The sequence below is a fragment of the Tamandua tetradactyla genome, chromosome 11 (assembly GCF_023851605.1).
Source record: "Tamandua tetradactyla isolate mTamTet1 chromosome 11, mTamTet1.pri, whole genome shotgun sequence".
NCBI classification, from domain to species: domain Eukaryota; kingdom Metazoa; phylum Chordata; class Mammalia; order Pilosa; family Myrmecophagidae; genus Tamandua; species Tamandua tetradactyla.
The window spans coordinates 4,931,600-4,956,190 of NC_135337.1; the positions used below are offsets into that span (position 1 = coordinate 4,931,600).

At 43.9% G+C, this 24,591-nt stretch overlaps 1 protein-coding gene across 3 annotated transcripts; it reads right to left on the minus strand.

Moving 5' to 3' along the window:
* Nucleotides 1-714: 714 nt before the first annotated feature.
* Nucleotides 715-24,167, minus strand: MAB21L3 (mab-21 like 3). Of its 3 annotated transcripts, none has more exons than XM_077119446.1 (7): nucleotides 24,128-24,167; nucleotides 22,365-22,428; nucleotides 11,451-11,591; nucleotides 8,251-8,542; nucleotides 5,464-5,642; nucleotides 4,755-4,949; nucleotides 715-1,685 (listed from the first exon to the last, which is right to left on the minus strand). In XM_077119446.1, exons 2-7 carry the CDS (start codon nucleotides 22,410-22,412, stop codon nucleotides 1,407-1,409), a joined length of 1,134 nt encoding a protein of 377 aa, XP_076975561.1. In that variant the 5' UTR covers nucleotides 22,413-22,428; nucleotides 24,128-24,167; the 3' UTR covers nucleotides 715-1,406. The 3 variants fall into 3 exon arrangements, with proteins under 3 accessions (XP_076975561.1, XP_076975560.1, XP_076975562.1); XM_077119445.1 differs by lacking the exon at nucleotides 24,128-24,167 and adding an exon at nucleotides 23,101-23,434; XM_077119447.1 differs by lacking the exon at nucleotides 24,128-24,167 and adding an exon at nucleotides 23,101-23,434 and having other exon boundaries at nucleotides 1,477-1,681.
* Between the last annotated feature and the right edge of the window lie 424 nt (nucleotides 24,168-24,591).

The following is a 24,591-nucleotide window of genomic DNA, read 5'->3' on the forward strand; positions in this document are numbered from 1 at the left end:
AGAAGCAGCCATTGCTGTCATGGAGAAACCTAGAATTCCTTGTCCCCGTGCTTGACAAGATGTGTGGCTCTGCGGACCTCAGGGAAACTCAGCACGGATGGGCTCATCAGTGTCCCCGACTCCTGTGTGCGCCCCCTTCGCTCAAGCCTTCCCTCTTCATGAAGTGGCCAGAATGAGCATCTAAAAATGAAAATCATGGCAATGCTCCTTCGCTGCTGCCACATTACTGACCTGAGAATAAAAGACACATCTCTTCCCACAAGGCCTGCTCACGCCACCCCTCCCAAGCCTGTCCTTGGCCCCCTTTCCTTCCCCTCCAGCTGTCTGTCTTTCCACACACCCTACGAATCTCAATTTAAATGTATCTCCTGTGACTCTATTTCAACCTTCTGTTTAATTCCTTCAGAGCACTGGCTGCCGTCTGTAACAATCGTGTTTAATCAATCTGCTCGTTCATTTCCTGACTCACCACGAGGTGCCGTCTCATCAGGGTAAGCCCTTGTCTCTTTTGCACACTGCATTATTCCTTGTGTCTAACAAGCGTGATGTGTACTCATGAGTATAGTGAGCAGAGAACTGTCCCGAGCAAGGCTGAGTGACTCCAGAGCCACCCCATGCAGATTCCAGCATCCAGTCCATTCCATAAACACAAGGAAGTTCCATCTCCACCCCACAGCCTGGGAAGCAGAGACGGGGCTGGTGCTGGGCCCAGGCTGGCAGGCAGAGCTGTGCCTCCATCTTTTAATTACATTAGCCATTGACATTGTTCCCTCCCTCCCTTCCTACTTAGAGAAGGCCAGGGAAGCAGAATGAACCAAGAATCACCATTTGGGAGAGCATCGAGGACAGCAGGTGAAATTCAGGCATGCTAATTCATCAGACTCAATCATTTAATCAGTGTGTAGATATTGATCTGGGATGCAAAGACCAGTGACTGAACCAACTCAAGATATTTTGGTTGATCCATTGCCTTTCCTTTGAAAGGCCACCAGCCCCATAGGTTCACAGCCCTGCTCCGAGGGAGGCATTTTAACAGTCCCATTTTACAAATGGAAAAATAACCAGTCCATGGTCACTGGGCTGGAGAACCAGTCCTGGACAGCAGGCTAACGCTTGCTTATTTCTATCCTCCTTGTCAGGCAATCAGAGCCTGAGCTGGGGAAAATAAACTCAAAACTGTCATCAGTTCAGAATCTGTGGCTTGGGGAGGCATGACACCATCCCCAAGGGAGGTAGGTGGGCCTGAAATACTCAATTGGCTCTGAGTAAGTTGGGTCAGATATCTTGGGACATGGTTCTATCCCTCTGAGGGTTACTGGTTGGATATAATTTCCTCGGCCGCATTTTGCCCCTCTCCTGGATAGAGTCCTGCCATCTGACAGAGGAATGATCCGCAGAGAAAGCAGTCAAGTCAAGAGGGGATGTCCCAGAGGCTCCCGGGCGGGGGGGCCCTCAGGGAGGTGAATCTGGGGGTGCTTTAGGAAGAAGGCCAGTCTTTGGGCCACGGCGTCCAGTTCGCCCGAGCTGGCATACTGAAGGAGGTTGCACTTTTGGACGAAATAGTGTTTCAGAAAATGCTGGCTCACACACTTGTGCAGCTTCTGCACGAGGCGCAGGAAGGATTTGTCGAAGATCTGCCAGTCTTTGGTGCGGGGATATTTCTCACAGGTCCAGAACAGGACTGTCTGCGGGAGGTAGAAGCGGGTGTCAGGCAACTGCGGAGAAGATCTCAGAAGCATCTACAGAGCTTACACTGCCTCGGAAGGCGGGAGAAAGGAGCCACCAGGGATTACTGATTACGCCGTGAATTCATGATTCCCAGCCTTTGGGTGGGGGGTAGGGAGGGGCTCAGCCTTGCCTCCAGTGCCTCTCTGGATTTATCCTCTCGCTCTCTACTGACATCCCCAGCAATCGTCACTCTCCTTAAATCTGCCACCCCCCACCTTGGGCAGAGGCCATTGCCTCCTCCTTCCCAGGGAAAATAGAAACACTCACCCTCCCAAGCTAGACAGTTCCACCTACAGCTACATTCTCCTCTCTTCCTTCCTGTTTGCCACCTGAGAGGAGCTGCCGCATCTCCTAGCCAGGGCCAGTCCTCGGCTGGTCCCAGGAAACCTGTTCCAAGCTCCCGACTCCATCAAGCCCCCCAGCTCCCTCCTGTCCTCTCACCTCTCTGCAAATCTCCAAAGAGTCACCTCTACTTGTCCTCGTTTCTTCTCCCATCCACACCCACATGGATTCTTCTGCCATGAACTCTCAAATGCTGCTCTCATTAAGGTCCAGTGATCTCCACGGTACTAAATCCAGGCTTTTTTTTTTTTCAGTCTTCACCTTACCTGACCTTTTGACAGAATCTGATCCTCTTATCCACATTTTTCAAGTAGCTTCTAAGCTATCACCCTCTCTTGGTTGTGTGTGAGCATTACAGCTTCTCCTTCGCAGGCACATCCAACTTTCCCTACCTCTAAATGTTGGAGTGTCTGAAGACTCAGGCCTAGGTCTCATCTCTTCCTCTATGTTCCGCCCCAGACACTATAAACTAAAATAGTGACTTCAATTCCCACTGAATGTAGTTGACTCGCAATTTTTTTTTCCCCAGCCCAGACTTCTCCTCTGATTTGCTTACCTGATACCTCTTAGATATTTAAAAACTACTAAGTCTCAACACGTCCAAGCTGAACTCAGGGGCTTCCCCCACTGACCTGGTCGACCTCCAGAGTCGCTTTTCCAGACAGTTGCACAAGACACAGGCCTAGAGGGCATTCACTGCCTCACCTTCCCCCATCAAGTCCTGTTACTCCCCCTGCCTAAATGTCCCTCAAGTCCAGCTACTTCTCTTCATCTCCCACATCATCACCTCCTTCTCCACCACCATCCCATCGTCCCTGGGCCCCTGCAATAGCCTTAGAGCTGGTTTGCAGGGACCTGTCGTCTCACCATTCAGTCTGTGGTCCACACTGCAGTCAAAACGCTCCTTCAGAAATAGATGCGTGCATGCCTCGTTTCAAATACATCAAGTTCTTCCCATTGCTTGTCAACGAACACAATCTCGAACGTTGATTTATGTACTTTGGTCCCTACCCGTCCATCCCTTGCTCTCTCCATCTGGCCACCGTGGCCCCATTTCGCGTTCTTTTCTACCACAGGGCCTCTGCACATCCCATTTCAACTGCATGGCGCATACTGCCTTTCTCTTTCGGCACGGGAGACTCATTCATCAGGCCAAATTTCCCTGCTACGTCTACAACACATTCTTTTAACCATGTACTTCTTGTAAGAAGCAATGATCACGGTAGCTTTTAATGTATTCATATGATTATTTAATTTTTTTCCTTTCCCTTATTAGACTGCAAGTTCCCCGAGAGCAGGAGACTTATCTGCTTTTATTTTCGGTATGTCACTCGTACCCAGCAGAACCACCGGTCCGTGGGAGGCTGTCATTACATGTTCATTGAATAAATGAATAAATAAGTAAATCTTATGGTCTAGATATTGAATATGTTTTTATTTATACTATACTGTTTTGAGTAAACAAGTTCAGAAATAATTTTCATGGTGATCAAGATAACTTTAGATATTAAAAAAAAAACAGTTTTACTTCTCCTTGTTAAACTTTTTTTTTCTCCTTAAATAAACTGAAGCAGTTAAGCCAATTATAATCAGGTCCATGTGCCTTTGAGTGGGTCTTAGGAATAAATAAGGAAAAATAAGGTCTTGCTTCAGGCAGGCTGTGGTGGCTCAGTGGCAGAGTTCTCACCTGCCATGCCGGAGCCCTGGGTTCGAGTCCCGGTGCCTGCCCATGCAGGGTGGGTGGTGAAGACTTTTAATGAACCCACCTTCCCCCTAAGGGAAGGAATGCCTAACTTTCAAATGTTCATCCTCAGGAATGCACCATTCAGTTGTGCCAGGTAAGTGTGTGAGGAAGGATCCAAACGGAGATCCTTTAACGGCTTCGTTAACATCCTCTAGTTGGTTTTTTTTTTTTTTTTAGGAGTCATCAGAATAGAAATGAATCCCTGGGTGGAGGGCAGTTTTGAAAGTTCGGAAAGTCACAGGCTGCGAGGCCTGTGGTGGCCTTACTCAGTTTTGCCTAAAATATTTATTCCATTTAATAGTTTTTCCAACTTAAACAAACAAACCAACAAGGTTTTATTCACACATAAGACACTCCCCCAAAGGCTCTCTGTGTAACCACAGGGTTGCCCGTTCACCACAGTCAATTTGGGAACATTTTCCATAAACCTATAGTCCTTACACCTCCCTATCATCGAGACTTAGCATAGGAACAGTACCTTTGTTGCAAGGAATGCATGAATATTATGATATTACTGCTAACGATAGTGCATATTTTGCTTTAGTTGTATTTTTCCCCATGAAAGAAGGAACCAGGAAAGGGGAATGAGGGTAGGCAGAGACATTTGCTGCCCTGACTCAGGGATGCTGTGGCCCCCCCCACCCCCCACAGGGTCTAGGTTTGTCTATTTCCATACTGAGCAATAACTTGATACTGAATAATAATTTGAGGCTCACACACACACAGACGCTTATACCCACCTTTACACGCGTACTCGTATGTACGCATGCTCACGCATTCTTGCACGCACACACAAACTCATGCACACGGGCACACACACTTAACACACGCATACTCATAAGCACACCCACACACACCAGGCCCACAAGGGACACGGAGGGTGGAGCTCCTCACCTTAGCAGCTCTCTGTGCCCTCTCGGCTGGCGCCCGGTGCACTCACCTGCAGATGGTGGGATGTGATAACTGGCCTCTTCCCTGGACACCAGACATCCTCCTTCATCTGCCTCAGCACCTGAAAGCACTTCCTTCGGCAGCCCCCATCCTCATCTAGCCCGTCCAGCAGCACCTGTTCGGCTTGGCAGAAGCTCAGCTGCCAGTGATAATTGGAACGGGCCAGCAACTTCAACCCGAACGACTGGAAGAGGAGAAAAATAAAATGGGGAAAGTGAAATGGCATGCTTGTGGAGGTAGAAAACCACCTCTGACGCAGCCTGCTAGTCTGGGGACCCATCGCCGGGCAGGCAGGGGACCCCCGACCCCCATGGGGAAAAGATGAGGCACCTCAGGGAAAACACATACCACCCTTACCAAGGAAAGTTAATAGGGGGAGCCTGGTTTCCATGTTTTCCCGTGAAACCAGTGCTCACACTTGAGGGCGTGCATCAGAATCACCTTGGGGGGGGTTGTATCTGTCTGCACGTTCTCCTGCTACAGTAAGGACAGAGCGGGGCCTAAAAACCTGCATTTCTACGACGTCCCCAGGAGGCTGGTGCTGTTGTTCTTAGGGCCACGCTTTGAGAACCACCCAGGTGGTGACAGCTGTGGGGAGACTGCACACCCCTTCAGAAGCTGCTTGGCAGCCAGGAATGCCAGGATCAGCGAAGTCGCATCTTTGGCTGGGGGGCAGCTGGGGCTCTGCGTGTCAATACCTTAATACACTCCACTTTGTTGGGGGAAGGCCAGCGCTTCAGACACCGAGGCCACCGGGCTTTCTCGGGCCAGGTGGAGATCTCCACGACAGGGACCAGCTCAAGTCCCACCTGACATGCAGACGTTTCCACGGCAACCCAAACCGCACAGCCATAGCTCGGGAGCACGCTGACCTCACCTGATGGGAAATCACCAAACAGACAATGAGACGAGCAAGTCCTGCTCAAGACAAGCGCTCCAAGAAGGAATCTGACCAGCTCCTTGTAACTAGGGGGGCAGCTTTCACCGTATCAGCGACATATCGAGGGGTGGGCCCTTTATGGCAAAATTGGACAAGCAGCCGGGTAACTCTCGGAAGTGGTGCTAGAAAATCTCATTGTTAATGGGCTTTTTCATTTTTCTTTCTTCCTCTAGGACTTTTATGGTATTTTTTGTTGTTGTTGTTGTTTTAAGTAAGAGATCCTTTTCAGAAGGCTAAACTGAAGGTGCCAAAATAGAAAGTACTCGTATCATATTCCCTACTGTAAAATGAAATCGAACCACTTTTCTAATTCCATCACTATTTCAACCGAACACCTAGATGTTGGTTTTTAGAGTGAGGCAAACCTATGCCATCTTGTTTCACTCTTCAACAAGATATTTGGACATTATTTGGGGAAAGCCTCTGTCCGCTAACTTTTCATATACTTTTAGTGGAGTTTTGCAGACCTTGTCTTTTATTTGAGTTGAAACCCCTTAGATGATATTTGTCTCCATCACCCAATAAACCAGCCTAACCTCAGATGCATTTATCATCAAAAATCATAAAATACTTTAAAGCATGTCAGAGCCACCATCTTAAAAGGTCAAGTGAATGGGTTAAGACCTTGCTGAATCAATTTCACCCAGAGAAGGGGAGAGAGGATAAATGCATATGGTAAAGTTTGCCAGTTCATATAGTAGAATTTCCTCACTTTGCAATTTGCTTCCCTTCTCTCAAAAGATACACAGTAGTTCTTATTTGCTTGCTTGCATTACAGATAAGGATAGCCTGTCTGGAATTGGGATCTACTATTTTGCTTGTCTTTCAGAGAAGAAAATGAAAGCTCATTAATTGAATTAGGCCGTTCAAAAGGCAAACATTGCTTTTCCTAGCCAGCACGTGATTAAAGGGCTGATTGTCTGCTTCTCATCAGAGCTGCCCGGACAGGAATGATGACGAGCTTTGGCACTTCAGCAGTATTTACCGAAAGCATCTCAGCCACCTGGCGGGGTTTGAAACTCTTATTTACACTTTCACTATTAATAACGTCACCAAGTGAAGAGGTGAGCAAATGAATGCTGGAGCAGCCTGCCTGGTTTACACCCTGGTTCTACCGTGTCTTCTGCTTACTGGCTGTGTGTACTCAATTTCTCTAAGCCTCAGTTTTCTCATCTGTACAAAAGGTAGAAAAAGAATTCTTATTTTGTAGTGTTGTTATGAGGATTAAATTCAATCATCCATGAATGTGTCTTATGCATAAGAAAAAGCCATTAAAAGTGAACTATTACCATTAGGAAACTTTCAGAACTGTTCTGTCCAAACAATCAAATGCATATACAAATGCATCCTTTCCTTTCTACAGAAATGGAACTTTGTATTCATCAGCCCTCTGTTTTTGTTTTTCTTTTTTTGCTTCTCTGGCACAGATATGTTTCAAAACTGTGTGTCACTTCTTCTTTTTTAAAGGCTGTGTAGAAGTCCACAAGGCAGAGGTAACAAATTTCATTTTGCCAATTTCTCTTTATTAGCCGTTTAGACTATTGCAAGCTATTTACTGCAGTGGATATACTCATGCATATTTCTATGTGTACTTGTAGGAATTTATTTCTAGGGCTGGAATTGCTAGATTGCCATGTAAGCACGTTATAAAAACAAAAATTTTCAGACTGCCTTTTAAAAAGGAGGCGCCAATTTACGCATCCAAGAGCAGTGTAAAAAAATGCCTATTTCACGATACCCGTCCCTACTCTGAACAGGATTACATTTTATCATCTCTGTCAAAATGTTATATGTTTTAATGTGCATTTCTTGAAATATATATTCATTGGGACATTTTTTCATACTTTTCCTAGCCATTTATATTCTTTTTCTTTGATTCATGTTTTTGTCATTATTTCTCTTGATCTACTCATCTTTTTAATGAATTCTTTGATAATTAAGGGATTTATCCATTTGTCCCCAATTTGCAATCCACCCCTTTATTTTGTGTTGAATAAATGAAGGTGTGTGTGTGTATGCCCTACTGTATGGTAGCTTAAATTTTTGTATTAAACTTAGTTCCTATGGCTTCTGGAGTTTGTGTTTTGGCACAGATCAGTAGTCTTTGAATGTGAGATCTCAACCTACTGAGGCACTGCAGTCAGCTGGAGGTGTTGTGCTAGAAATGTGCTAAAAACAACGATCTGAGGCTTGTGAATAAGTTACTTTTTTACAAAAGTACCTTAAAGTTTTTAAGTTAACATCCTGGAAAGGGTAAATGACCCACCACCCTTCCTGCTGCCACTGTCAGGAATCCAGTTAAACCCATGTGAGCGTCTGAGTAAGAATTCCATTCTTCTGTGTGTCACAGCAAAAAAATTTAAAAAAATCCAGCTAATTCAAATTATGAGGATGACACAAAGGAAAAAGCACATCAACTATTGTCTAAAATTAGGGACATGGGCCTCAAGGACAGGGCATTGCCAGCCAACACCCAAGCAGAGAGTTCTTCAGAGCCAAAGAAAAATGCCAGAAACTTCCCTTGTGCTTTTCCTAAGCAGCTCACCTGAGAGGTGACAGGTTCGGATGGCGTTTTCCACCAGCGTCCGGAACACCTGCAGCACCTTGGCAGGCACAATATCTCCCTCAACGCTCACGTCTGCCTCGTGCCACTGCCACAGTCTCTTCGAAAACTGTTCCACCCCCAGCCACTGCTGCAGGGCCTCCGGCTCGGGCACGGGGGAGGGCAGCCTGGCACCCTGCAGGCTGTAGTACCGCCAGCGCCGCTCACTGGCCTCCCTGTACCCAGCCAGGCCTTTCACTGGGACTGTGACAAGGAACTGGCAGGGGGCCAAGACCTGGGGTCAGGAAAGGAGGGAGAAACAGCATAAGTTCACACCCTTGGGAGGAAACCGAGGTCCCTGGGGATTGGACTGGCTGAGCTCAATGAACCACTCAGCCCACAGCCATATGACAGGGTGGAGGAGAGCTAAACCTGGGTGCTGCAAGGAGATTCCACCTCTGCTCTGCCATCAGCCCTCTGTAATGCTTAGGGCAGGTAAGTTAACTTGCCAAGCCTCTGGTTCCCTGAATCCACAAACAGAAAGAATGAATTCGACTTGGGACCCTAGAGGGGACCTAAAGTTTTGGGGAAGAAGATAAGGGAGGGGAAGGGACTAATATTCACTGAGCCACATATATACAAACCCCTGTGTTAATATTTCTCACATATCAGCCCATTTAATCTTTAAACTGTCCTGTGAGGTTCCCAGATGAGGCATGTGAGGCTCAGAGAGGCTTGGCGATCTCTCCAAGGGCACACAGCCAGTGAGCGGAGGAGCCAGATCTGGAGCTCAGGCCTTCTGGTGGTTTGCTCAGTGATGCTGCGTCTGTGCTGGGCAGGCTCTCCGACAAGAATGAGTGACCAGGGATGGGTGAGCAGTCTGTTATGAATAAAGAATGGGAGGGAATGGAAGAGGAGGGGAATGGATTCTGCAAAATGCCTTCCTTTCTTTTTGCCTGTATGAATGACCTCATGGCCAGCATTAAGGACTAATCCTTACAGAGTCTCAGGTGAAATGAAAGCCTGTTTGTTGAAACAATATAAGCTATTGAGGTGACTGTAAGTTTCGCGGAGAAAAGCGATCGGCCAGAATCCACCCGCTCCCCTTCTACAGGAGCCAGGTGAGCAGCGGTCAGGTCCACAGCCCGAGAGGTGGAACAAGTTGGCTGGTCAACAGTGACGGTAGTGCCAAAGGGAACTTGAACTTTGACCACGTCACGGGCAGCCCCTCCATGTGCATCTCCCCGCTGCCAGTCAGCCGTACACTGGTGGAACCACCTCCGCTTCAAGGGAAGTTTGACAGTGGAATTTCGTTAACCTTTGCCCAAGATCTAGTCATTGGCCAAGCCAGATGTCAAACCCAAGAGCGTTCCAACTGATTCTGCCTCACGCTTAGAGCACCATGGTTTGCTGTTTTAGATGATGGGTCCACGTGACTTCTAGTGTCCATAGAAAGGTGGCTGCATCAAGAAAGGAAAAATAAGCCAAACTATGGGATTCCCCATCTGCACATTCTCTGAATCGACTTGCAGGTGAATTCAAGAGGACCATCATGTTACTGGTCAAGTAGACGGTGCTTAATAAATACTTGTTGCATTAGGTCTAAGCTAAAATTAAAAAAAAAAATTATGTGCCACACTGTAACTATTTTCCAAACTTAATATGCAGGACATGATGTATATAACTGCAAGATCTATTTTAAGCTATGAATTAATTCTAAGTGGGGTCATAGGTGGAGGAGAATTTCCTAGGGTATAGTTCTAGGAAAAGCAATGATAATTATCTCTTTATTCCTACTGACTGGTCCATATTTGTGTAATTTAGGTTGGTCTAGGGTGGGAGGGGTAGACAGGGGATACTCTGACATTCCAGGAAGCTATCTAATTTTACAACTGTTATCCTGGAGTAAATTTCCTAAGATCCAACTCCGCTCCCAAATCCACAAGTCCCAGAACCATGCGGGTGGTTCTTATGTCCACTAAATGGAGTCCAACCACTATCAAGATGTACTGGAGTAACTGATTGTCCTCCAACTCACATTTCCTCCTGTTCAACTCAACACCCAGAATTGGCTTCACTCTACTCTTCTGGATGGTACTTACTATAGTCCACTTTATGCTAGTTTTTGGGTTTGGGGGAGGTACAAAATGACAGTAAGATGGTAGAAGGAAGCCTTTGAATGTGTTTTGGTTAGCCAGGAAGTTTTGCTTTTTTTGTTTTTAATTGAATGCCTTAAAGTAGAGGAAATACTCTCTGGTTGGCCACAGTCCCCACCACTCTCTAATGTGTTACGCTAACTGCTGTGCACATGTGTCATTTGTCTGACCCTGAAGAACTTCACGAGCACTGTCACAACCGCCTGGGTGAACTTCCACCATGGTGCTTCCCACGCAATGTGGTGTTTCTATAGGTGTCACCCCCCCAGGCTGTAATCTCCTCAAGGACAACAAGGCACCTCAGCCATCTTTCTGTCCTCACAGCCGAGCACAGAACAGAGTAGGAGCCTACCAAGAAATGCATGCTTAACTGAATTTTAATTACTATAGTGGAAAGTGCTTTGGAATCAATCAGAAGTTTCTGTCTGAGTCTGGCATTGAGGCTAATATGATTTAAGTCGTGTGACTTCTCTAAACTTCAGGTTTTATCATCTGTAGAAAGAGGGGACTCAAATGAGATAACATCTATGAAATAGTTTAAGAAACAGTAAGTTCTAAAAACTCCTGCTGTCATGGCCAGGTGGTGGTGCCTCGTTGTCTGGTCGGGTGAGAGTCCGACATTTCATGGACTTAAATCATGACCATGTTGGCTGCATCCACAGCTTGATTTCATCTAAGGGGGGGGGGCGTGTCTTCTGCAATAAGTGATGCTTCATCTAATCACCAGAAGGCTTTCGAGGAGGATTCACTGGAGACAACCACTCTTCCTGCTTCAGCCAGCAAGCCTCTCCTTAGAGTTTGTTGAGGACCTTCATTGAAGCTACCAGCTCATGGCCTGCCCTACAGACCTTGGACTCTACATCCCCATGGTTATGTGAGACCCTTTTATAAATTTTATGTGTATAGGTTCTGCTGATACTTTCTCTAGAGAACTGTAGATAATACAACTGTGGACACATAAAATATTATTTGTATTCTTGATGAACTCTACTGATCCAAGTCTTCTGACCCTTGGGGAATATTTAGGGAAAAGTAAGACTTGCTTACCTTAATGTTCTCATTGTATGTGTCAGAGTAAGGGACAGCTTGAAATCGAACATCCTGGCGGCTGATTTCTGTGGTCAAACGGTGGATAACTTTTTGTACCTCCTCTACAGTTTGGGAAATCAGCTGGCGCCTCAAGTTCACCTGGGTTTGAAGGGAGATTATTCAAAGGTGGTTATTCCATGTGTGGTCCTCAGGACATCCTGCCCTCCCAAGAACTTGAGGGGAGATAAGCTGAGATCTGACTTTGACCGAGTGGACACTGGTCACTACCTCAACATTCTCTTTTGAAAATCACTTCTGAAAATTCATCTGCTCTTTATTTATTTTCATGGGCAGGCACCAGGAATCGAACCCAGCTCTCCGGCATGGCAGGCAAGAACTCTGCCACTGAGCCACTGTCGCACCACCTGCTCAGTGTTTATTTGATCCTACTTTGTGGCAGGCACCAATCTAGATCCAGCAGTGAACCACCTAGAGAAAGATATTTGCTCTCTAGTTGAGGATACAGGCAAAAAAACCCCCACCAAAATATATACTACAATACCAGATGTGATAGAGCCCCTGAAGGGAAATAAAATAGGATAGGGCGCTAGAGAATGAAAGGGCTGTTGTTTTAGATAGGTTGGCCAGGGAAGCTGCTCTAAGAAGGTGACCCCTGAGTGAGCCATGAAGACAGCTTGGGAAAGCAAATTCCAAAGATGCTTAAGCAGAAGCACACATACAGGAGAGGAGAAAGAAAGTAATGGGATGACTTTGGAAAGGAGGGCAGGCACCAGATCATGTAGGATTTTATGAACAACGATGAGATTCCACGATAGGATAATAATGGCCACTTTCCAGGTTGGTGAAAATTAAACATTTTAATGGGTGTAAATGCCCCACAGATTGCCTTCTACTTTGGTCATCAACAAATGATGGCTCCCATCTCCTCTGTACTACCCTCTCCTTCTTCTACTAGATCCATAAGAAAAGGCATGAATTTATGTATTTTTCTGACTTGACACAGCATGCCATCCAAGAACTGGGAAGTACCCATAGAAAATTAAATGCCCCCTAAAATATATATCTTAAAAGATACTGAAAGTTTAGTGTAATAGATGTTTGTAGGAAACCCAAAACTTCAGGAAAGACAGAAAAAAATTCAAATGAAATAAGAAATGGGAAAGGTATGCAAGTTTTCCCAGAAATGAAGCGGAGTGTTTGTTTCGTTTCTTAGGAGGCACGTGCTGGCGGGTTATCTTTCAAGACTTCCTCAGAGAGACACTGCCGAGCCAAGCCAGGGTCTGGTTTTTAAGCCATATTTGATAAATATACATCCAAGGCTCATTTATGACTCTTTAAGGCCCTTCCGAATTTGGTACAAAAGGGCTGTTTCTATATATTACAGAGCTGTTTTGAAGAAACCCATAAAATGTTCAAGATATCCAAAAAGAAAAAAAAAGCCCAAATCTAAGAGATTTCTGTCTGTTTTAAGAAGAGAAGTCATCAATTAGTCCAACCCTCTGAGATCTCATGCCAACAAAGCTATAGATACATAGAATATAAATGTGCATACATATCTATTTATATGCATATTGTATGTATATCACATGTAGAGCCAATTCATCAATAAATATTTATTTAGCATCTGCTATGTGCCAGGCACTTTGATGAATGCGGGGACACAGCAATGGTAAGACAAATGCAGCCCCTGCACTTATGGTGGTGGGGAAGACATACATAAGGACAGAGTACATGTGTGGGAAGCGTAGGGTACACCAGGTACGGCAGTGTGCAGGCTCAGAGCTGTTTTCTAGGTACATACTCTCACAAAGGGGACTCTCTCGGTCCAGAAACCTAGCACAGCAAGGAATAACAAGACACAGAAGGTGAGGGCCCTGATCTTAAGGAGCTTGCCATTTCACTGGGTACTGTATGATATGCATGCATAAAATTATCTTCGTAAAAGTCAATGTGTTTTGTCTAAACGTGAATATGATAATCATGCCTATGATACTTTTAACATCTTTTTGCCACCAGCAGCTAGCTACCCTGCTCTGTACCTTTTGTGTCTATCCTGTCATATTCCTCATGGGAGAAAGAACCAAGGGTATCCTCTTTGAATGTTAGGAAATTATGGAGACTCTGCATCTTCCAGTGTGCAAGTGGAAGAGAGGGGGCAGGTTATTCTCCATGCCAAATAAAAAGTTCTTTTAGAAGCCTATAGTCAAGGGTCCTCTCCACTCTGGGACACCCCTATATATTGTGATTCAACTCCATTCGACCAATTTTTGCTGAACATCTACTTCATGCCAGAATCTGTGCATAGGTGTAGTGAAGAGGTTATCAGCTGACTGACAGGTAAGACAAACAAACAGGCAACTGAGAACAGTGCAATCATGTGCTAGGTAGAGGTCTGTGTGGGATGATATGAGAAAACAGAAAAGGGAGATTTCATCTAGTTTGGAGGTTGGGGACCTTCCTGGAGGAATAGTACTAGCAGAGTTATATCTTGAAAGATTAGTAAACCTTAGCTAGATAAAGAAGGTCATGAAGGTTGTTCTAGAAAGAGAAAACAGCAAGTATCTAGGCATGAGAAAGCAGGAGGGGAGGATATTGGAACAGAGATTGCCTTGGAGGCATGCTGGGATGGTAAGAGAATAAAGGAGAGGTCTTGAAAACAAAGGAAGGAGAATTTTAAGAATGAGGTCAACAGTAAGTGCCTGAGTGAGATAAAACCCTGTGATGTTTAGTCTAAGTGTCAAGTTGGCTAGGCAATAGTGTGCAATTATTTAATCAGACACTAATCTGAGTGTGCCTGTGAAAGTATTTTGTAGATCTAATGTCTACAATCAGTTGACTATAAAGAGATTTCCCTCAATAATGTGGGTGGGCCTCATCCAATCAGTTGAAAGCCTTCAGAACAAAAGCTGACATTTCCCAGGGAAGAATAAATTCTGCCTCAAGACTGCAGCTTAAATCCTTCTCAAGTTTCCATCCTGCTAACCTGTCCTACAAATTTCAGACTCAAGGCTACAACATCAACTAAAATGGGATTGGTGTGTTCAGGGAAATGCTGGATGTTAAGCCAGATTGCATAGGTTAAGAGTCAATCGAAGCTGAGCAAGTACGGAGAGAGTTAAGGAACTCTTTCAAGAAGTTTGGCTATGGAAGGAAAAATCAGGGCCACCCACAGGCTTGAACATGTTTAAATGCTGAGAGAAAAGTGCCAGTGAAAAGGAAGAGGAAGTAGAGAACCAAACAACTGAGTAAGGACTTACCAGCCAGAAGGAGTAGTGCAAATCCAGAAACTGCATGAAGAATTAGCCTTGATAGATCAGAAAGAAAGAAAGAATGATGGGTGCTGATACAGGAATCTGAGAGACTTCCTGTCTGATGTCTATTTTTTTCACCGAGTAGATAATAAAACAATTCTCTGGGAGTGAGGTAGAGGGTAGGAGAGTTAAGGATGATAGATTTTGAAAGAGCTCCTATAAGGAATGAGAGACTGTTAGGTACATGTTTGAAGATTGCCAAGTACCATCCTCAGCTGAGGATGGCTGATGAAGTTGTGCATGCCAGTGGGCTCAGTCATGAGGTGTTCTCCAGCCCCTCTCAGCCCTCCAAAGGGGCTGAGGTGCTAATATTGGAGTTTGCTGGTCAAGAGCTGGAGAAGGATAAAACAGCAAGGGAGGGTTTTAGTGATGGGTCATGAGTAGGTAATGGGCAGTTTGGTAGATTAGAGGACATTGGATAAGTTCAGAGACCAGAGGTCTGATCAGATATTATGGAAGAAAAGTAATACAAGGGCTAACTAGATGGGGCTTTGCAGTTATAATAGTTGGAAGAGAGTTTGCTCAAAGAATTAAGTTCTCAGACTGCACTGAGGACTAAAGCTACGACCTCCCACCCCAAATCTTCCAGATCCACTGGTGTTATTCCATAATCCTTTGATGTTAGTATCATGACTGGTAGTAAAATAGTGGGGACTATAATATAGTTAATCTTCATTATTTGTGGTAGTTGTTTCTATAAAGTCATGGCAAATGCTGAAGACCCCTTATTGGACATATGTTGTTGATTTTTAGTGACCATAGAACTCATGGACAATAGCACTATAACTCATGCCTGAATGAAGCTTATTCAACACACGTATTTTCTCCACAGCCTTCCTGTGCTTTAGGAACACTAGATAGCAACTGAGCACTATGCCCGGGACCATTTCAGCACTGAAATCACCAAGAAAAAGCACAAAAATGTGAAAAATGTGGGCCTAATTTTACTGTGAAAAGGCACTTGTTTACAGGCACTTTTTGACCTCAGCTGGGAGCATGCCTGGTGGGTGACTCAAATTTTCCACTCTGCAAATGACTGAATGCACAGTATTTGTTTTGGGGTTACAAATACCTTTTAGTGAGTAGGAGAATTGACAAATACAGAATCCATGAATAATGAGGATCAACTATATATTTTTACCTGAGTCAAAAACTAATGAAACTCTTTCCTTAAGCAACCCGAGGTGATCTCTGAAAATGGTTCACTATTCACTTGACTTAGAAAACCACACAAAATCATGCAGATCAAGAGGTTCAAATCCTCACGTACACTTTTAAAAATACCTGAGAAACTTCTCAGGCCATCAAGGGTATGCGCATTCAAAAAGCCCCCAAGTATCTGAAAGATGAGACTTCATAGAAGCAATGATGGTGTTGACAGGGGTGCCCAGGCGAAACGGTGGGGCTGGATGCTGGGTGGCTGCCCCAAAAAGAATACTGAGTTTTTGTTGCACAGTGCAGAGCATAATGCTGAGCTTACACATTTAGATGCAGATTCTCTGGTCTTTGAGCATATCCAGCTGAACAAAGCTTCTAAGATGCCTGGTCGGATTAACCCATGCCTGAGCTCCACCTGCCACACGGAGATGAGCCTTGCTGAAACCAAAGATATTGTTCATAAACAGAAGAGGAGGTTGTACAGAAGAAAAAGACATCCCAGAAGAAACTGAAGAAACAAAAACGTATGGCTTGGGAATAAATTCATCATAAAATAAATGCAAATTAAGGTTTACAAAAAATGAATGAAAGATTTGTCACCATATTGACACCATCAAATCACTTTTTTTCATCAAATCATTTATAACGGATAAATGCTTGAAAAAGAGTGTGTGCTTGCATGTGTGAGCACACTCACATGGTAAGTAACCTATTGGAAAAAAGTTTTCCATTGTGGACCTCGTACAAACCATGCCCTCATTTGTTGGTAGGTTTTCTTTACTGGGTAGGACAAGATCACATGCCTCATGGGAGACACCTATAACCCCCCACTCCTTATACAGGGTTATTCGTTTGTCTCTGTGACCTGTTTTGATTCCCCAAAGTGAAAGTCAAACAAAGGAATGCTTTATGGGGCCTACAACCATAAGCTCTGGTTTTGATTTTCTTCATCCATCATTTTTCCTGTAATTTAGTCCCTGGGTCTGAGAATTGGAAGATTCAGAAATCATCGTATCTGGTGTCATTTTATAGTGCTCCAGAGTAGACACGGTGGCTCACCTATTGTCACACTAGAAGTCAGCAGTAGGACCAGAGCTGCTGTGCATCCCCCAACTCCTTTCCATCACACTCTGCTCCTTTCTCAAGTACAGAAGCATCAGAAGTAAAACTTACTCTTTATCCTCTTCCTGAACCTAAACAACCCTAAATTTTGAGTCAAGGCTCAGGAAACACTGAGTCAGACATCTCCATTCATTTCAACCATCATCGATGGTTCCAGCCTCCCACAAGTACACCTGGATAATCCATCAGGGTCCTGACAGAGATACTGGACATGGGTCAGAGATGACGGGGAAAGACCCCTGTCCAAGACACGTGCCATGGATGCTGAGTGGGAGCACATTTCCTACTAGGTAATGGGTAGCCCTCTTTCCCCCACACTCTAGCTATCCTTTCTGCAATAGGTTCACTCCTATATGGGATCACTGTGCTATTCAGCAGCCTCAAAGGTGATTTTTGCGGCAGCTTTCCCAAGCTCAATCCCATGTAGTTCTTGTCACTCCTATGGTGCAAACTCCACAAACCACAGGCTATTTCCTCCACTTGTCCCAACCACAGCCTGAAACTGTAGAGCAAGAAGATTCCAATTCAGGGTATTAAAAAGCAGGGAGTCGGGTGGGCCACGGTGGCTCAGCAGGCAAGAATGCTTGCCTGCCATGCCAGAGGACCCGGGTTTGATTCCCGGTGCCTGCCCATGTAAAAAAAAAAAAAAAAGCAGGGCGTCTCTCTACATGGGACATGACTCCCAGGGGTGTAACCATTCTGGTAACGTGGGACAGAAACCCTAGAATGAGCTGGGACTCAGCATCAAGGGACTGAGAAAACCTTCTCGACCAAAAAGGGGAAGAGAGAAATGAGACAAAATAAAGTGTCAATAACTAGGAGATCTCAGAGTCGAGAAGTTATCCCGGAGGTTATTCTTACGCATTATATAGATATCACCTTTTTACTTAAGGTATAATGGAGAGGCTGGAGGGAAGTGCTTGAAATGTAGAGCTGTGTTCCAGTAGCCATGTTTCTTGAAGATGATTGTATAATGATATAGCTTTCACAATGTGACTGTGTGATTGTGAAAACCTTATATCTGATGCTCCTTTTATCTATGATATGGACAGGTGAATAAAACATATGGATTAAAAATAAGTAAATAAAAGGGGGAACAAATGTTCAAATAAATTTAGTAGATTGAAATGCTAGTGATCTATGAAAGGGAGTGGTAAAGGGTATAGAAAAAAAATAGGGGAAACAAAGGCTAAAATATATTGGGTAGATGGAAATACTAGCAGTCAATGAGAGGGAGGGGTAAGGAGTATGGTATGCATGAATTGTTTTCTTTTTTCTTTTTTATTACTTTTTCTGAATTGAGGCAAATGTCCTAAGAAATGATCATGGTGATGAATATACAGCTTGAGTTATTGATTATATATCAAGAATGTAATGATCATATGGTAAGAATGTTCATGTTTGCATGTTGTTGTTTAAAAAAAAATTAAAAATTTTAAAAAAAGAAAGAAAGAAAGAAAAAAGTTTGCAGAAACCAAAATTAAAAAAAAGAAGAAGAAAGAAAAGCAGGGATTGAGGCCTCAGGCAGTTTTCAGGGCGTGGTCTGGGAGAAAGGAGGAGCCCTATGGGTCAGAGGCTCCGCCACAAGCAGAGACCCATCTCAGACTCCCAGACGCCCTTTATTGTCTCTCAAACTTTGGGAAGCTTTGAGTCAACCTTGTCACCAAATTTATTTAACGGCAAAGCTTTAAAATAAAATTAAGGGAAAAGCATGATAATTTAAGAAGGTGGAATCAAAGCACATTCGGTCCAAACTTGGTCACAGGTGCCTGTTAAAGTTTCATTCTCCTCCTTAGCTGATTAAATCAATCAGCAGGTACATTTTTTTCTTTATAAATGTTTGCCTGTATGGGTGTGCAGAGCAGAAACAGAAATGAATTCTAATATATTGTGAGCCACTGATTGTATACTGCGTATGGAATGTTTGTGTGTTAAGGATGTTTGTGTGTTTATATGTTGTTTTGCTAACAAAAATATTTTTTTAAAAAAGAAATGGATTGCATTAAGTTAATCAGGCAGTTGAATGCTAGATGTCTTTAGGAGATCATGTAGTCCAACCCCTCTATGCAACAATTATTAACATGCAGACTCAGTTATTCTGATTAATCCATTTATGTAAACACAGTATTCAGGGGCAACCTTTAAGGATGCCATCCATTGCAGGTGGCTTGTACTCTTCCAGGGGCAGGTTTGCATACCTGTGCACATGCCCACTTCCCCACCCGGGGCCTCTTTCCTCTCCTCCTCAGCAACCACAATGTCAGGGCCCATTGTTGTCCCACCAGTCACTTGCTACTATTAATAGCTCAAGTTTGTGAACCATTAACTATTTCAAATATAAATTATTGGGAATTCAAGGTTATTCTTCATAATAACAACACTCTGACTCCCTTTGCTGGCATGATTTCTTGAGAGAGATGAAAGGGTGGGGCTAAGCAGCCTGGCAGTAATGTCACCCAAGCCCAGTCTTGCCCAAGAGTCTGAGAGTGTAATCCATGAGGAGTGCCTCTGGGGGAAAACGCTGAGAACATCCTTACAGAAAACAGGAAATCAGACCTTCAGTTCTGGAATTGCATTCAATCCAGTAATCAGTTTTAAAAAAAAAAGAAAGGCAGATATCATCTCTGTCTTCCCAAAAGCGAATAATTTAAAGGGATGGAAACTTAAATACAGGGACACAGCTGAGGCAATAGGCTTTCCACTCTTATATTCCTATTTTTCAGACTAACCCTTTCATGAACCAAAACTTTCAGGCCACACAGCGTATTTGCAGCTCACTAATGTAGCAGAAGCTGTAGCAAGAGCGTCACCATGGAGCTAAGTATATTTTCTGTTGGACACTAAATAAGGCTTAGTTCATTTGAGCCTTCCAATAATCACTTCAGATGGATACTACTATTAGCCCCACTTCACAGTTGAGTAAACTGAAATTTAGTTTAAGTAATTTTCCCAGAGTTCCAGAGTTAGTAAGTCATGGAACGAAGGCCCGCACTCATGCAGTGTAATTCTGAGGCCAATATTTGTGACCACTATGCCAGTCTGCCTTCCTAAAAGACAAGCTGACTGGGGATGAAACCCACGTCAACTGCTCAGATGAGGTTCCGTACCCTGGAAGACCTTTCCTGCACTTTTCCACTCATGAAAACCCCTCCACAGTCTATGAGGCTTTGTCTCCACCTCCACCTCCTCTCCCATCAGAGCTAACACCCCTCTGCTCTCCTCCAGCACTGTTTAAATCTTTACAGTAGCCCTTATGTTTTGCTATTTATGACATTAAGTGCTTTCCTGTCTGCACATGGGACTTCTTCCTTGTACCTGGGTAGTTATGTGCAATGTCTGCAGTTGAGACAGATCCATTCTTAAAGATACTCCAAAAACTCAGACTTTTTCATTTGCAGGCCACATACCAGCCTGGGGCCTCCCTGAAACCACAACACAGCATTTTGCACAAAGCAGGTGCCCGGTATGTATTTGTGGAGATATAGAGAAGTTTAGCAGATGAAATGTGGTCTTTGGTGTAAAAAGGATAGGCTGAAATCTAGATGTTTTCATTACCTAGCTGTGTGACCTTGGGCAAGTCATGAGCCCCCCTGGAAAAATGGCAATAACGTGCACACATCACATGGCCGTTGATTAGATTATATGAGATACTGCATACACCTCAATCTTCCAGGCCCTTCTGCACTACTCTTGGATTATCTTCAAAGAACCCTGAAGATATTGCTGGCCACGTATATGTAAGATACTCTGTGAATGTCAAGGGGTAAGAAAGATAACCAAGACACTGTTCTGTCCTCTAGAAGCTTATAAAGAATAAAATAATATTTAAGGTGCCCGCACGATAATAATAGGAAAGATGTCTGGATTAATAGACAATTGATTACTAAATAAACATTATCAGGAGTAATTAACAATAGGAGTTCATAGGAGGCCAGACACAGCTTGTGTTGGGCATCAAGGAACCCTTTCTTGAGAAAGTGAACTCTGAGCTGAGTTTGAAGGATGGGTATGAACTGGTTAAGTGGAGAGAGGAGGGGACACCTTCCCTGGTAGAAGGGAGAAGGGGAGTTGGGACCTTGGCAGAGCTAAAACACTTACATGGTGGGGAAAGGGGAGGGAGGGAGCTGGGAATGCATAAGAGGAGAAAGTGTGGAGAAGGGGACCCTAGGTGTCAGATGCCAGAATGCCGCAGCCTCCAGAGAACTGGCAAGGACATGTTCTAACAGATAAGCCAGCTCCAGCCCATGGTTGCTGGGCTAGAAGTAGGGCCCTACATTTGCCAGTATTCTAATTTTTTTTTTTCCAGAGAAGATGGGAATCTGGATTTCTATGCAAAATCTCACTATTTAAAAATGTTTGTAACAAATTTGGATATTTTAAAAATACTTGGAGGCCAAACAAAACACATACAAGGCTGGATTCCATGTAGACCACTGTTTAGAACTTCTACTGTTGGAAATGCAGGAGAAGCAGGGGGTAAAAAGATAGGGCAGTTGAAATCAATTGAATAACAGGCAGAAGAATCTGGATTTTTTTTTCTTTCAGAAAATACCAAGCTGTGGGAACATGTCAGGCAACTTTCTTACATTTAGAAACCCCAAAAGAAGGAATAATGGGAAATAATTTTGTTTGCTATAATTTTTATCATCACAGGCTGTTCTTATTTACCTCTCGATGACTTTGCTTACTTCTCACTATGCTAAGTAATCTCTTTTGTTTATTTATAAAGATATGAAAACCATAGACTAATCTTTAACATTTAGTCAGTTTAAGTGTCTTGAATGTTTGGATTAGATAATGTTTTAAAGTCCCTTCAAGTTCCCACATTCTAAGAGCTTATGATTCTACATAGAAGAAAATATATTAGTTTTTAATTAGTATATATTAAAAATATGATGATTTTTTAAAAACCTGGGAGTTTTACAGTTCTCAAGAAGCTTTGTCCTAATTCCATTTATTCTTTTCTAAGAATAAGACTCTGCTAAGATCTCATATCATCTCCATTTTATTAGCCCAGAAATCTGAAGCTCAGATAGGTTAAGTGACTTGCTCAAGACCACAGAAATATCAGTGGCAGGACTGGAATTCCAACCCAAATTCTAATCCACGCCTCAGGGCACTGGAATTCCAAGGAGAAGGATTTGCTGAAACCCAAAATACCCTTAGGGACAGTAGACTTTGTTTCCTGAGGAGCATTCTACATACCTTTGGAAGCAGCCATATTAAGGTTGGGGTGTAGGGTCAAGGTTGAAGTGGGGGGTGGGAATGGAGTGGAGGAATGGGGAGAGGGTGCTGCAGGAACGCAAGCATCAGCCCTTACCTTATTGAGTAGGCAGTCTTCTAAGTCTCCCTCAGCCAGGGATTTCATGACTTCTTGGTCAATCCTGAGTAGAACAAGAACGCCTTGGTTTGTTACCTGGTGGGAGGACAGCACTTGTGGTGGCCTTCTCTCCGAACTGTTAGTCTTGGTTGCTAAATTTCTCTGGACATCTGGAGATTAGCCTCTCAACTCTTCACTCAAATTCTTATTTTCAAATTGTGAGAACCCAGCTGTCATCTTCTGGGAAGTTAAAAAAAGCTGTTAAAAATGAGAAGGGTTGATGAAATTGAAATTAGGTCCAACCTAATTTTACCTCTTAGCTCTACTGATGGGTGCTTTGACCTGAGAATGATTCTCAAAGTTATGTGTGTCACCCAAACACTTGAAGTTTCCTTCAAGTCAGAAATGCCCTGTTGTTGGTTTCCCCTTCTTTTTAATTCTCTTTCCTGACACTAGATGCACCCTTGAGCCGAGTATCTTTTATCTCCATGTTCTTATTCTGTTGACAGTAAATATTTCTTGCCCTCCAATCCAGGAAATTTTACAGCTTAATTTACCATTTTTACAATAAACAAATAGGAAACTGCTGGGCAACCAGCCGGGCACCCATCATTATGCCTAAAAACAAGACACCTGGCCTTGCCAACAGACCAGGGCATACTGATTTGCGTTGGGAACGGACACACCTACAAACACATACACCAGAATGGCAGGACAAAAGGATCCTTCTGCTCACCTGCTGACCTTTATAATTTCCCTCTTCCCACTTGAAAGCTGGCAGTAAAAATCAAGTCAGCGTAAACAGGCCCTTTGAGAGTCGAGGAAACATTCACGTCTCGTTTTACCAGCAAAACTCATGCTGGAAAACTGCTTAGGCAATAAATTCCCAGTCAGTCTGGCTGGTTGGGACTAGTTTTACTTCAGGAAAAAAAAATCACATTGGCCCGATTTCCCTGAAGCTGGTAAACATCAAAGAGTATGCTATCGGATGTTCTAAAAAAAAAATTACAAAGCTTCTGCAAGCCCAGCTCACCCCTGAACAGTGTTCCAAAAGCCAGGTGTGGGACCCACCTCAGTGCGCTGCCTCCAGTGACTCAGCAACCTCAGCCACTCTGCGTTTGGCCTGAGCAAGCATTTGCATATCTTCCAGTTCTCAGCCGTATCTGAAAGCCTAAAGTATCCTAAAACTCCAGGTTCCACCCACTCACTGGTCCCAGTTCTCAGTCTGGCTTCTACAGATAACCTTAGTCTGCAGTCAGATAGAAATACTCCACATGTCACGCTACATCCTCTCCAATGACCTTTGAATAATAACGCCCCTCAAAATTGCCTCAATTTACCATTTACCTCTGCAGATAAACCAATGTCTCCTTCTTTTTACAACAAATATTTTGGAATATTTAAGAAACCTAGTCCCTACATTTTCACAGATGGAACAAAAGTCTCTCCCTCTGAACTTCCTGCAATTCAGAATTCTCTCTCCACCTCATTTTCAACTCCACTAAAATCCTCGTGTTTCTCCCATACGCTCCTGTTTTTGTCCTTACCTCTGCTTTCACTGTAATCATTAACTTGAAGGTCCCTTTCCTCCTGTGAGGCCTTTCCTGGTGTTCTAAGATTACCCCAGACTTTCGTCATCAGATGCACAAACTTTCATCATTCTGGCACCTGTGGCTATCTTATCTGATTACTCCAGGACTGCAGCTGATCAAAATGTCATAACTGGAATTCTGTTGCACTAGGGCCCATTTGTTGACACTCACCAGATAGGAGCAGGGAAAACAATGAACAGAACCAAGTAGGAAGCCTGGGAGAAGGAAAAAGAAGAAGCTTATGCACACAGCAGTTTACCCCAGTATGACTGTACCAGGATGCAAATCTAGGAAACACAGGTGTTGTATAAACCCAGCCCAGTTCCAGGACCACGATACAGTTCCTTATAGACAAAGGTCTTGAAATACAGGCAGTCCCACACCTTCAGCCTCTCTGGATGGCTGGTTCTAGGCTAGACCAGTGAGGAGGATTTTCCTCTTCCTTCAGGAAATAAAAAATTTCTCATGACTCACCCCAGGTGCAAGTATGAAGATGTACACTAGCTCTGGGCTCCATTTCTGTTATGTGGACCAGGAAGTTATTTTTGAAAGTCAGTATTACAAGGTATTCAAAACCTTAAGGCCTGTCTCCCCTGGCACCGTGGGATCCAATTCCATCCTGACCAAAAGGGGGA